The sequence below is a fragment of the Netta rufina genome (assembly GCF_964035555.1).
Source record: "Netta rufina genome assembly, chromosome: Z".
NCBI lineage: Eukaryota > Metazoa > Chordata > Aves > Anseriformes > Anatidae > Netta > Netta rufina.
In genome coordinates, this window is record NC_140126.1 from 24,338,234 (window position 1) to 24,352,892 (window position 14,659).

General features: G+C 37.8%; 1 protein-coding gene across 1 annotated transcript in view; it reads right to left on the bottom strand.

Annotated features, from left to right (window-relative positions):
• Positions 1 to 1,544: 1,544 nt before the first annotated feature.
• The window catches only part of PGM5 (phosphoglucomutase 5), an 83,659-nt gene continuing 70,544 nt past the window's right edge, over positions 1,545 to 14,659 (bottom strand). The window contains exon 11 of the mRNA XM_084305622.1: positions 1,545 to 3,139. Within this exon, the coding sequence (XP_084161748.1) occupies positions 3,050 to 3,139 (90 nt within the window). The 3' untranslated portion in view covers positions 1,545 to 3,049. The remainder of the gene's footprint in view (positions 3,140 to 14,659) is intronic.

The following is a 14,659-nucleotide window of genomic DNA, read 5'->3' on the forward strand; positions in this document are numbered from 1 at the left end:
TAGACTATTTATCATAGATCATGACAGTAATTACTACAATACACTGTCAATAAATGGATGAGATTACAGACAATTTTCTTTAATATTGTATATTATTATATAATTCTTAAATTATGCTCCCTTGTATCTATTTCCTTTCTCTCTCTTTCCATCCCTCAAGCCCATTGTTGTGCTATTAGCATTTTTCATCATCTCTCTGTTTTCAGTAGAATCCAGCAATCTGTGCTTTCTTAGTCCTCTCCTTCTACCTGCTGCCTCTTTATTCATGGGACCCACCCAAGCCCCATCTTGGTTAGCCCTCTACTAATATACCTTGAAATAGTTTTTCTCACTGATGTCTGTGAACTCCTCCCTCTCTATTGTGTTGCCAGTATATCTTCCTATCAATGGATACAGAAAAAATCTTGTTTTTGAAGACTGAATTACTGTACGTCAGTGCTAACACAATCACAGTCAAACAACATGGGAACCTTGCAATTTCCAGACCTGATAAAACTGCTAATTCAATAATAGCAACAGAGGGGTCTAGGTCTCCATCAAAAACCTCAGACACTGTGATAAGGCAGATATTATTAATAATAGTTTTCTTTCTACTAGATTTATACATGTATACCGTTTTAGGAGCCTTGCATCTTTGTATAAACACATGTATGTTGCTCCTTTTCCTCATAACAACATCCAACCATTCATCTCTTACATGAATAAGTAAAAGACCTGAGCAAACACAGCACACTTTGAGATAATGGCTACAGTCCTTCCCCAGAGACATTAAAGATATACACTGTACTTCAGCCTTACAAAGTTTTATGCATCTTCTTGCCCAGAAAAGCAATTTGTTACATTTTATCAACATTGCCAATCATCATTAAAAAGGGGCGGTGAGTGGATTTGGGGTTAGGCTGGTTTTGCTCAACAGTTATTCCAAGTCACACACAGTCTTTTTCTCCATTTCAGTACTGAGGCAAAACTGTTTCAGAACAAAGTCAGTACTGAACTTTTGAAACATACCCTTTGTTCACAAAGGCAGCCTTCACAAAAGCAGACTGCCATCTACTGCAGCTAGTGCTCCAGTAACTTTCTGATAAAAGCATAAGTATGATCAGACCACCATGTGATCAAAAATGATTACATTTTCAGAGAACATGTAAGAGATTTTAGAAGTTCTTGGACTGTCCCTGTCAGAACATCCATCCACACAGCACAGTAATTTGAATTTAAGTGTCATAATCTTGAGTATGTCTATGCTTGACCACCTGTAATACACTACAGTTAGGAACTCACTAGCCCACACCTAGAGGATTTTGATTTATAGGAAAACTGAAAGAATAGTTAAACAATTCTTCTCTAAAGATGACGATTCTTACATTCAAAAGATGTCCAAAGTATGTGAGAATGCCATGGTCTTCTCCAAAAAAAGGTCTGTAGAAAAAGAACTGAAGCCTTACAATTTCTTTTGGCTTACCGGAACACTTAATAGTAAGGTGAGATGCTTTGTGAAAACATGAGTGCCTCATCTGTTTAGAGTCAATTAAGTAGATAGCATATTTGTATTAAAGACAGTTTTATTAGGATGCTTGAAAGTGCAGTGTGTCTTGTTAACAATTGCATATTAAGACAGAAATACAGCATACCTCTTTATTGTGTACTCAGTGTCATAGAAATTTTTTGACAGAAGTGTTGAAAGAAATCAAAACAATTTCATTTGCTGCAATGTCATATAAATTGCACTAAAATTTGACAACCACAATGAATTGAAACACACTGCAAAGAGGCAAGTTGCACAAAGCCACCTTGACAAATGATACAAGTGACCACACTGTTCCCAAGGAAGCAAAGCTTTCAAACAAGTCACATGCATAAAGTGTTTGTGTTCTTATTCAGAGCACAGTACTGTAGCTAGAACTGCCATATCACTTCACAAGCAGAAAAATGCTGATGTCTGTATCCCCAGTGTCCTTCTCAGATTTATGCCAGGTCATCTCTTCTCTCTTTGTGCTCCCCAACATTTTATTTCATAATCCACTGGAACACAGAATCTAACAAAAGCTGAGTCCAGCTGGTGTATCAAACAAGTTATTTCTATTTAATTCATTAGTGTTTGTTTTCATTTCCTCTTCACTACACAACTGACTTACCACTTTGTGGTAAGTAGAATGTCACTGCTCCAAAGACTTAAAAAACTTCTGTAATAACTTCTTCATGAAAAACTGCTGAACTTTCAATGTTTACCTTTCAAAAACAGTAAGCACCAATATCATCTGCTGACATGAGGAATACTGCAAAAGACAGCCAAAATTCCACACCCAACATATTGCTGGAAGGACACAATCAGCTTCCATAGCACAACTGCCTCCCTCTGGAGGTAAAAAAAGAGTCTCAAAATTCAGGAGGATGTAAAGGCACAGGTCACATTGATATGCTTTAAAAGAAGGGTAAAAAAATATATAGGATGACCCTTTCTTTAGGAGCATGTGCAAGTGTGTACACAGCACTGCTGCCAGCGTGTATTTGTGAGCAATGGGAGAGACTGGTGAGGAGAAGTGGTGTCAGGTTAGTAAACACACCCTTTGCAAAGTTTAATATAAAGCTCTTAAGCCCCAGACTTGCTTTGTATGTCTCCATAAAGCAACCATAAGGTGACAAGGTTCACAAACAATATTCACCAAACATGTCTGTGCTTTGCAACCTCTCCTCCTCTCTCCTTAACTGAAATTCCCCCAACCTTTACAATAGCATTCAAAAATAAGCAGTTTGTCTTTTCTGTAACATTGCCGGCAACATTTGAGAGTTAAGGCCTTTTCTGTGGTTATATTGCTATCTGAAATAAAGATATTGCAGGTAAAACAAAGAAGTCAATACACGACTGTCTTTGGAGATCGATGCAACTGAATATGCTCAATATCATATTGAATTTTTCTTCCCACCTCCCTCTATCCCCACAAAAAGTTTTAAAATCATACAAGGCACAAACAGCTAAAATGTTTCAGCAAGGTCCCGTCTCTTCCTTGCTGTTCCTCCTTTGGCCCTGGTTTAACAATCCTCTGTGGCTTCAGGTGATGACAGTGGGTCCCTTTCGCCCTGTCCTCTCATGAATCTGAGATATTTTCAGTGCGATTGCTATAAGAGGACTCAGCACAGCCTGAAGAGGAAGAAATGCAATGGATTACATAGAGAAGAAATATCAAGAGACAACTTGTATTTATGCATTCCCCTCTTTACTGTAACATTATATAATAGTAAATTATTAAGTGCAATTATAACAAAAAACCTTATGCATTTACTCTGTGTTGTACTTGATACACCACAATATCATGTCATTTAGTGAAGTGTTACACTGTAAATACCTAAGAGACGCATAAAAGAGAAACCAGTATATATACCAAAATGGCAATGTCTCAGTGTGACAGGAATCTTGGAGCTCTTCTGAAATCTGCTGTACAAAACAGTTTAGAAATAACATATGTTGAATTATTTCTGTTCTGACGAGTGATGTATTAAACAGGATAAAAGCCACAGAAGCAGCATGAACTCTCAAGTTTCAGGCTACTGACCTTACTAAATGGCTTTATGTATGAAACTGCCCATATGAGTAAGTGCAGATAACAGCTGTGATAGTACAATATGAAAACCAAGTAAAATACAATTTTTCAAATGACAACTGAATCTTCTCTCAGTTAATTATATGGTATGGAAAGTTAAAGAGCTGAGTTTTGGCAGAGCTGAGTTTTGTACAAAAACATATTTTAAGAGAATAATACATTTTATTGCTGAACTAGGATTTTAATTTTCTGACCCTCAAAAATCATTTTTCCCCTGTCTCAAATAAACTACGTTCAGGTTTAAAAATCAAATCAAATCTGTGGCTCTGAAGAGCTTAACAGATATCTTTTTACAAGCTTAATATAATTAATTCTTTAAATCAGTTTTTCACCTAACAGTTTCTGATAGTATGATTTGCTTTATTGATGCAAATGATCAGATGGTTAAATGGTAGTGGGGAGACAAACTAACTGAGCAGGCAGAGTCATGATACAACACCAACCATGCCATTATCAAGAGAGTTGATGATCAAACTTATTTGTGTACAAGTGTGAGTGGTCTGACGTTATTATTCAACAACCTCCACATTTGTAGATATCTATCAACTGAAAAATTATTAAACAGTATACAAGCCCATTAAACTCAAACTTGCTTAGACAGTTTAACACATGGAGCATGAATTCGCCTCGTGGACAAATCATGCAGAAATAAATAGTAAAATGTGCCAACGTATAGGGTCTGGATCATGTTATTCCTTCTTTCCTGCACCATGAATTAAGGAAAACTGAAAGAATGAAGCATCTGAACACTCTGGCACTCTCCTGAGAACCTTCTTCCATATCTATACTAAAAAGCATGGGAAAATTTAACAAAAAAACCTACTGAACTAGCTTTACTTGACTCTCACGTCTCAATCAACTAATTCACTCTGAAGAAACAAGAAGAAAAACAAAGCTCTACCCAGTGCTTTGAACAAAAAAAAAAAAAAAAAAAAATCAAATCAGTTTATGTGACACCCATTTACATAAACATTTTAGCTGCTGTTGTTTTGCCAAGTGGTTCCAATTACCATTAAAATATTCTGTTTCTTATATCACACTTGTCAAAAGAGAAAAGCCTATTTTAGTTTTGTCCTCTCATACTTAATTTAGCTACACTTTCTTCATCCTGCAGATGTTAAAAAAGTGCATTCTTTTTGGAATACCAAAAGCAGAGCAGAACAAGGAAGAAGAGCTGTATATGCCTTTTAAAAACTCCTTATCTCTGCAATAACCAGTTTACATTTCAGTTGCAAAATATAAATCTCAGACAGCAGTCATTTATAGTTAATATTAACCTATAAAGACTTCTTAAAGGTACTATCTTAAAGAGATCTTGATTTTAAAATACTTTCCAAATGCTCATTTTACTTGAGAAGTTCTAAAACCTTTCTGTTATCAGGTCAACTTGCAATTGCAATCACTCTCTAAGTTTAGAACATATTTATTCTTTATAAACTATTTGTAAGGTATAAAATGTCATCCTCATGTCATCCTCTATGTAATATTTAAGAAGAGAACTGTAAATTAGCAGAACTAGTGACTTTAATCAGAAAAAAAATAAAAAAAATTAAAAAAATTTTTGTTTTGTAAGAACAAATAGAAGTTATGCCTCTTAAAAAAAGTAACTAGGATAATTACGGATAATTATTCATATGAGAAAATGCTTCAAACATGCAGCTATCTAACGTAAGGCAAAACATTATTCAAAGCATTTTGCATGGGAATAGGCAGCAGCAGGACTGTGTGAGGTGTGTTATTCCTGCTTGGCTGATGCAGTATTTTAGCTCTCTGTGACCTTGTAAAAAAATTCTGTTCAACTACCTTTCTCGTAGTCAAACTAGATAAGATTTGTCCCATGATGCAGCTAGTTTATTAAAAGCTCAGGCAGGGCTGAAGTGTACCTGATTGCATGCTAAAAGGTCAGCAGGTGCCTGGACTTTGGCTTTAGACAAAAAAATTTCTCAGTGTAGTCAAGCATCAAGAAACACCTTGTTAAAACCTTTGTAGCACATGTTACAACTTGCCAACTTTCATCAAAAAATCATGCAGTTCTGATGCCAAATTCATAATCTGTTCAGACTTTGCCTGGAAAGCTCACAAGTCTTTTCTCTCAAGTCTCTTGCTTAGTCTGTGCTGAATTTCAGTCTTGCTAGGGAAAACCACATATAGATGAGTTTTACATAGTCTAGGCATGGACATTTTCCGTAAGGTCTTAAAATCACATTTGTCAATCCACTACAAGTCTCAAAAACAAGTTGCCTGAGCAGTTGTATCAGTTAAAAGAATTCTGCAGAACCTATCTGTGAAAAATAAAGCAGAAAATGCTCAGAGAATGGTAATAATCTCAGCAGGACCCAAAGCATTTTAATGAACACAAGTAACTACAACTCTCTTTGATGGTTCTCAAATTTTTGCTATGTCTTCTCTTCCTGCATTGATCTGCATTTTGCACACAGCATCATGTCCATCAGCATTGTTTTGGGCTCTCTCAGCTTTAAATGTACCCAAGCAAATAAGCAAGGTGTAATAATAAAAACATGGGGTAGAGTTATTTGTTTACATATTGGCATTTGTAAAACATGAAGCACTATCCCATTTGTTCCTTATATTCTGGGACCACAGAGAAAGATAATGGAAAGCCACTTGAATTAGCCACTCATTAAAAGAATGCCCTGTTGGAGGCAAAGATCCAGCATCAATCAGCTAATCCTTGTGTGACTATTACATGGTATACATGTATAAGCATTTAGGCACCTGAATTACTAATAACCAAAAGGACACTCTGGACAGTAATTATTTCAAAACAAATGCTCATGCCTTGCTACAGATTTCTAAGCAGAACTGGCACAAAAAGAATTCACTTTCCTGGAACAATTTTTAATGCCTCAAAATTAAAGAGATTTAAACAAGTCAGTACAGTATGAAGTCATCAAAGAAGGGCTATAGTTTAACATTTGGAGCTCTGCCAAGATAGCAGATGTGCCAAGTGTTTTCCATCTTTGCATTCTCCCTTTCTAAAAACTGCTGTCAAATCCAAAATTCTACCTCTTCAGCTGCTTGTCTATCAGATTTGATATCAATTAAAGTAGTTTTCTAATTCCTCAAGGTAGCATTCAGAAAAACGTGCTTGCAGATTTTTTTGAAGTCACCAAAAGCTGTTCTTGCTAGGTGTTGCTGTTATTGTTTTATAAATTATGGTAAACCTTGAAGCTTCATAGGAATCCTTTTTACTCATAACACTTAAATTCATTCTAAGTCCTTCTCATCATTTACACATTATACAGAAGACAGCTCAGAGATCAGGGTAACTGAAATAACTCTAAGTCCAAGAACAAGGACACAGAGGAATTATGAAATAAAACCTTCCTTTTTTACCTGTCCCTGCTCCCATGTCATTTGCCTTGTTTCATGTGACTGCTTACAGCTGCTGTTACCCCTTTTCAACCTGGGACAGCAAAATCAGTCTTACTTGAACTTAGGGAAGAGAAAAAGAAAGGCAGAAGAGAGTGGGGAATCCCCCAAACATGTTTTGATGGCCTTACTTGCCAGAAGGATCTTTTCCTTTGGCTGTAATGTATTTTGAAAATCAAACCAATATGCTTACAAAGCAACACTTAAGTGACGGAAGAGACATATGGAATGGACTAAAACAGCTGCAAAGTGAGCTCAGCATTAGCAAGCACTCAGCATTAACCACATAGCCTGGCACCATATTGTATATCCTGCATATGGGGTAAATACACAGCTCATCTCAGAATGCCTGCCTGGTGGACAGATAGCTGTTGGGTCTTGTATTCCAAAAAAAGCAGAATTATTTGGAAAAGTTTATGCTACAGCCACCATTCTTAGAAGATCTAAGCAATGTGGATAACCTGGTTAATCATGGAACAGGCTGACTGGGTCTCTAACATCCACAGCACTGGTCGTGGTCATCTCATTACAATGAAGCTACATGTGATATGGGAAAAGGGAACTGCCATCTCTAACTAACTACTTCTACTGACTACTAATTACTGCTTGCTAACTCAAATAAAGCAACAGAAAGGGCCAAGAGGCCAGCTGTTCTGCCCCGGGCAGTAGAGGAGGGCATGCATGAGGCATGAAAAAGACAGGAGGAAAACGTATCCTGAGTGGTGCTTGGAAATATGTATGTTTGCAACAGATCGGTTCTTTTCTAGCATATCCAAAGAGCTCAGATTGAAGCTTAGGTTTAATGAACTCATTTCCTTGATTCAGGAAATATTTTATTATTACTATCACATGATTTATTTTTCCAAGATAACATGAAAACAAACTACCCCTTCTAGTTCCAACTTAGAGTGAATGTTGTTCACTCTAAAGCTTTAGGCAGAACTTGACGTTAAATTATTTGAATAGCATACACAAAGAATTTTGATCAAACTGATAGAAATCTCCACTTCCCACATTCCTTCAAAGAAAATCTATGAACAGTAAAAGCAAAACTTTATATGAACTCTTTGACCCATACTGTACATTTAATAGCCAACCAGAGGCATGTTAAAAGACCCAATGCTTCAAAAATAAATGAAGAGGCAATAACTCTCTAGTAAACTGCACTTGTGCAAAGGCGTTGTTAAGAACATTTTGATAGAACCATATAGAAACTTTTCAATTTATCTCTGTTAAATAATATTGAGCAAAAGGGCTTCCACGTTATTGATTCCAGTTCCATGCTCTGAGACAAACTTAGGTTTCTGAGTGATAAACAATCCCTTTATACAATCACCACATATATATAATCATACATAATCCCAATTTTTTTATATAGGTCCTTACAAAGGTCCACCTGAAAATGAGTTTCTGTTTTCCTCTCCTATTTGCTATTCAAAAATTTTTTCAGAAATTCAGTCTTTGATGGTGAAGAAACTTTTTATGTCAATGACTTTTTTAGTTGGCATGTCTTTTTGGACAAAGCACAATGAAACAACTCTTGCTCCAAAATCACTGTGTGGTTGCTGTTAATCTACTGATTCTTTAGGTAACTTGCACCTAATTCAACAGACTCTGTCTATAGTAATTGTAGCATTTGTGATTCACTGTATCCCAGTTAAGGAGTACTTCATATGGACTGAATGGATGTATGACAACACCTATTTATTTCTATTGCAATTCAAGTAATGAATAATAACATACTGTAAACAAAGCTGGTTAGTTAATACATAGAACAATCCAAATTATTCACTACACTCCTTCCGAGACGTTTACCCTGCAACAACAGCAAAATCATGTTGTTGGAGAGAACACTGTTTTCACGAATAAAACAACTGAAAGCAATTCTGCACAATGAGTCATTTCATTTTTGGTCTTTGTATATGAATCTTCCTGTTTGGATTTTATCCAAGTTCAATAATGTATCCAGGTGGCTAGAAAAAGGACAAGTAGATATTAACCATCTGTTGGGATCCATAAATCGGGAACAACTAGTTGATCTGTAAAGCAAAGCTATAAATGAATTTAAAGGTCAAAAACCTCATATTTTAATTCTTTGCGCCCATTCATCTATTCATCTCTAGATTTTTCATCTGTGTTTGATTTAGCATAGCTATTAACTCTATTAAATTTATACAAAGAACTATTCCAATGCATAAAGGTCCAAGACTTTACATAAAGAAGTTTGTTGTTTATTATAAAGCAATAAAACTCCAGAAATTGTTAGTTGAATGCCTATTTGACTGATGACAGCCCACGAAATCATCTTTTTTAAGAATATGTTCCAAGGTAGCTAGAAAGCAGCCTTCTAATGTACAGTGATGTAGTGCATCACCAGTGATAAGAAGCAGCAACAGACTGTTATTCCATTTTAAGGTGAGCATTCACATTTTAGAAAAGTGTTGGGCATTGTTTTAAATACTTGGTTTTAGCCCGCATAGAACCAGATGCCATCATAATTATAAACTGTGATTTTAAAATGCTGACAGCAAATTGCTTTTAATGTACTTTTGCACAGAACTTGATAGTCATTTACCATTAATCACTCCTGATTTTTATTCCTGTTGATACTGGCTTGTAGGAGGAACTGAACTAGTCATGGAAATGGAGTAACCATTCCTTAATTCCCAGGTGATCATAAAGCTGCTCCTGCCAATTTCCTTGAACTGATCATAGAGCAGGCAGTGACCACAGCTATTCACACTTACCCATGACTTTGGACTTCTAATCACTAGCATGTTTTACTACTTTCCCTTGGACTTTTATGTTGTTGATCAAGCAGTTGGCTATGCTTTATTTGTTCCAAGGTGGAAAGTATTAACCAATTAATTGTATGAAGATGCTACTAAAATAACATTTGGGTGACCCTTACATTCATTAATAGCTACTGTTTGGCCCACACATGAATTGGAACAAAAGGCCCTTATGAGCCTTGCTTCTCTCTAGTTACAAGAATGCTCTTACAGAAGCTCTGAGGGTGGAAAGTAAACACTTACAGGCCATGAGACCTGAAAATCAGCTCTTAGTCTGAGAGTCGTGGAGACATAGATAGAATTGAAGCACAATGAGGTATGAAGAAAGCCTCACTTGAGCATAAGTCATTAAAGTGGCCCCATGGTGCAAAAATTGTGCCAAACAAAAGTCACAAGTTCAAGCATCCTAAACAGTACTTCAGAGTATGTCAGGTTTTGAAACCAAACACATTCTGGCACTCTCCAATTAGTTGAATCTTGATGATATCAAGTTGAATCTTGATATCATCAAGATTCAAGATTCAAGATTCAACTTGATATCATCAAGATACAATACACTTTTTTCAAATTGTACTCCGGACAAGTGTTGCTCATACAGCACCCTTGCTTCTTATGCAGCAATGGCTGCTCCACAAGCAAATGATAGGTACTGCAAATGAGGGAAAAAGAGTCACAGTGGAATGAGAACAAAGACATTCAAGCAATGCTATGACTGGTTAGCTAGATACCATGTATATACAAGGTTATGCTAAAACATCACAAGCATTTCTATTTACTGCTGATTCTACACCTAGAACTGAATATTCTAGTCTGTCCAAATTGCAAATTTGTCTACCCAAGAAATCAGATGAAATGTGAGGTAACTAGGTCTGCCCCTTGCCTTCATTCAGAAGATATGAACAAACACACCAAGAAAAGCATATAAAACTTTTTCATGCACAATCTTCTAACATTTCGCACACAGAATCATTATACTTGGCTGAATAAGTAAGGCTACTGAGCTGTCCTAAAAGTTTAACAAGCTTGTTGATTTTATGGCATAAATCATATCCTACTTTCACAATAAGAACTGAGAAAAAGTTCACAGAAGAGGTTTCTTTTTTTTTTCGAGAAGTTTTCCCAAATTCCCATTATTTGACTTTTAAAATTACAAAGAAAAATAAATTCAATTGTAATGGTGCAGATGTACTAAATATGGGTGATTTCATTCACATTTAGAGAAACAATTTATACTAAACATGGGAATGTTTTCAATCACACCCTGTGGATAGCCACCTTGCTTATGAAGGGCATTTCTTACAGAATCACAGAATTTCTAGGTTGGAAGAGACCTCAAGATCATCGAGTCCAACCTCTGGCCTAACGCTAGCAGTCCCCACTAAACCATATCCCTAAGCTCTACATCTAAACGTCTTTTGAAGACTTCCAGGGATGGTGACTCCACCACTTCCCTGGGCAGCCTGTTCCAATGCCTCACAACCCTTTCAGTAAAGAAGTTCTTCCTAACATCCAACCTAAAACTCCCCTGGTGCAACTTAAGCCCATTCCCCCTCGTCCTGTCACCAGGCACGTGGGAGAACAGACCAACCCCCACCTCGCTACAGCCTCCCTTGAGGTACCTATAGAGAGCGATAAGGTCGCCCCTGAGCCTCCTCTTCTCCAGGCTGAACAAGCCCAGCTCCCTCAGCCGCTCCTCGTAGGACTTGTTCTCCAGGCCCCTCACCAGCTTCGTCGCCCTTCTCTGCACCCGCTCAAGCACCTCGATGTCCTTCTTGTAGCGAGGGGCCCAAAACTGAACACAGTACTCGAGGTGCGGCCTCACCAGAGCCAAGTACAGGGGGACGATCACCTCCCTAGCCCTGCTGGCCACACTGTTTCTGATACAAGCCAGGATGCTGTTGGCCTTCTTGGCTACCTGAGCACACTGCTGGCTCATATTCAGCCGACTATCCACCATCACTCCCAGGTCCTTCTCTGCCTGGCAGCTCTCCAACCATTCCTCTCCCAGCCTATAGCTCTGCTTGGGGTTATTGCGCCCCAGGTGCAGGACCCGGCACTTGGCCTTGTTGAACTTCATGCAGTTGACCTCAGCCCATTGGTGCAGCCTATCCAGATCCTCCTGCAGAGCTTTCCTACCCTCAAGCAGATCGACACACGCACCTAGTTGATTTATGAAAATCAACTTACAAAAAACAAGAAAAGATTTCTGCTTGAGCTTGCCGGATTTTTGAACAATAATTTTAAGATCAGATATACATGGTAAATTAACACTCAAACATCAGAACCACACAAGGGCAAAACTCATCAATTTCACAGAGGTTTGGTTTTAGTTCAGAGAACCATGTAACTTCTCCATCACCTGGCCAGCAGAGCTGGTCCTAAACACAGTTACTGTGGGCAGAGCCCAGAACAGTAAGGCAAACCTGACATTGACTAAAAACCTTGAATTGTCACAAAGCTTGATCTGTTGCCAGATTTCTACCGCATTCTTTAATTTTAAAAATCCCCTCGCTCTTTAATCAGTACAGTGTAATTATAACTAAAAACAATTAAAATAATTAATTGAGAAATACTGCTGATACAGAAAACATTTTTATTTCTTCCCAGCTGATTCAGAATCAAGACTGAGCTTATGTTTGTATTCAACATGTTTAGAGTCAGGTGGAAGAAACTCAGACTTGAAAGAAGAGGCCATAAAATGGCACTGTTATTTGAGACAATTAGTTGAAATGTTTATGTGTTGCACAGCATGAAACAGATTGTCACATACCCAAAGAACTGCAAACTGTCCTAAAATGAGTTATAGTTTTAATGGGTTATAGTTTTAATGCATGGGTTTTTTATTTTAAGAGAAGTGAGATGATACTTTCCCTGGAACATGAAAATAAAGGTGAGATTCATCTCTCCATAAAATATAGCATCTGTTCTGAGTTACCTCCTTCCACCCCCTCCTAGTGGCAGTGGAGATAAAACCACTTAAAGGGAGCAATTTATCTCAGTCTAACACAGGGGGCTATGTAAGGTTAGATACTGAAGGATATGTAGAACTGTCTTCTAGAGATGCTTTCACTCACTGGGGACAGAGTACTAAAGACTAAATTAGATGAATACAGTTAACTGAGATTAATCCCACTCTAACAATACAGTATAACAATTTCACAGGAAAGCCTGCTTTTCTTTTGACACTGTCAGTTACTAAAATGTGTTAAATTACTGATCTAAAAAAAGCAAATGTCAAGCTGAAGAGAAACTACTAATTCATACTAAATTATTTGTTGGATATAAAGATTTGTGTATCTTAATTATTGGGAAATAAAAATGCCTAGTTCTTGTAAAAACATATTAAATACTTTTATGTTGCTCTACATCCCACAGCAGATTTCACCAATTAAAGTTTTGTCGAGTAAGTAGTAAGTGTCCATGTTTGAACATCAGTTTTAGTGGGATCTGAGTACCCTCAGAACAGTTTCACTATACAGACTCACTCTAAGGATAACATATCAGTGAACACTGAATAAGACTTTCACAGATACTTTCTCTTACAGAAAAATACCAGCACTTGGAAGTTGTATTTTTGTTTTTATCTGTAATAGCAACTGAAACTTGAGGGGGGGGGAGAGGTTAGCAACCTGATGTCACAATCCTATTTTTGAAAATTTTGATTAATTTGCTTGTTTGCTGTAGTCAAATGAAAACTGAATAGTATCCCAGGAGTTATGATTATCCAAAGAAGTAGAATCAACTGGAATTTTCAATAGGCAAAAAGGTGATCGAGTGCACCCTCGGTAAGTTTGAAGACAACACCAAGTTAGGTGCATGTGTTGATCTGCTTAAGGGTAGGAAGGCTCTGCAGGAGGATCTGGATAGGCTGAACCAATGGGCTGAGGCCAACTGTATGAAGTTCAACAAAGCCAAGTGCTGGGTCCTGCACCTGAGGCACAACAACCCCACACAATGCTGTAGGCTGGGCAAAGAGTAGCTGGAAAGCTGCCTGGCAGAAAGGGACCCAGGGGTATTTGTTGATAGTCAGCTGAACATGAGCCAGCAGTGTGCTCAGGTGGCCAAGAAGGCCAACAGCATCCTGGCTTGTATCAGAAATAGTGTGTCCAGCAGGACTAGAGAAGTGATTATCCCTCTGTACTTGGCTCTGGTGAGGTCTCACCTTGAGCACTGTGCTCAGTGTTGGGCCCCTCACTACAAGAAGGACATCGAGGTGCTGGAGTATGTCTAAAGAAGAGCAACAAGGCTGGTGAGGGGTCTAGAGAACAGGTCTTATGAGGAGCAGCTGAGGAGCTGAGAGAGCTGGGATTGTTTAGCCTGAAGAAAAAGAGGCTCGGGAGAGACCTTATCATGCTCTACAGTTACCTGAAAGGAGGCTATAGCGAGGTGGGCATCAGTCTCTTCTCCCAAGCACCAAATGATAAGACAAGATGAAATGACCTTAGGTTGCACCAGGGGAGGTTTAGGTTGGATATTAGGAAATATTTCTTCACTGAAAGTGTTGTGAAGTATTGGAACAGGCTGCCTAGAAAAGCAGTTGAGTCCTTGAGGTCTTCAAAAAACATGAGGATGTACTTGATGACCTTTGGAGGTCCCTTCCAACCTCAACTGTTCTGTGATTCTGTAATAATTCCTTTTAATTTTATGACAAGATGAGATGTAGAGTTTAATGACATGGTTTAATGATGGACTTGGCAGTGCAAGGATAAAGGTTGGACTAGATCATCTTAGATGTCTTTTCGAAACTTAATGATTCTACAGTTCTATGATTCTATATAGCGAATATATTCTATATATTCACGATTCTATATGCCTGTGGGATACAACCTATGACCCTGAAGTTCATAATGTCCCACTGCTGGCGGCAATGTAACC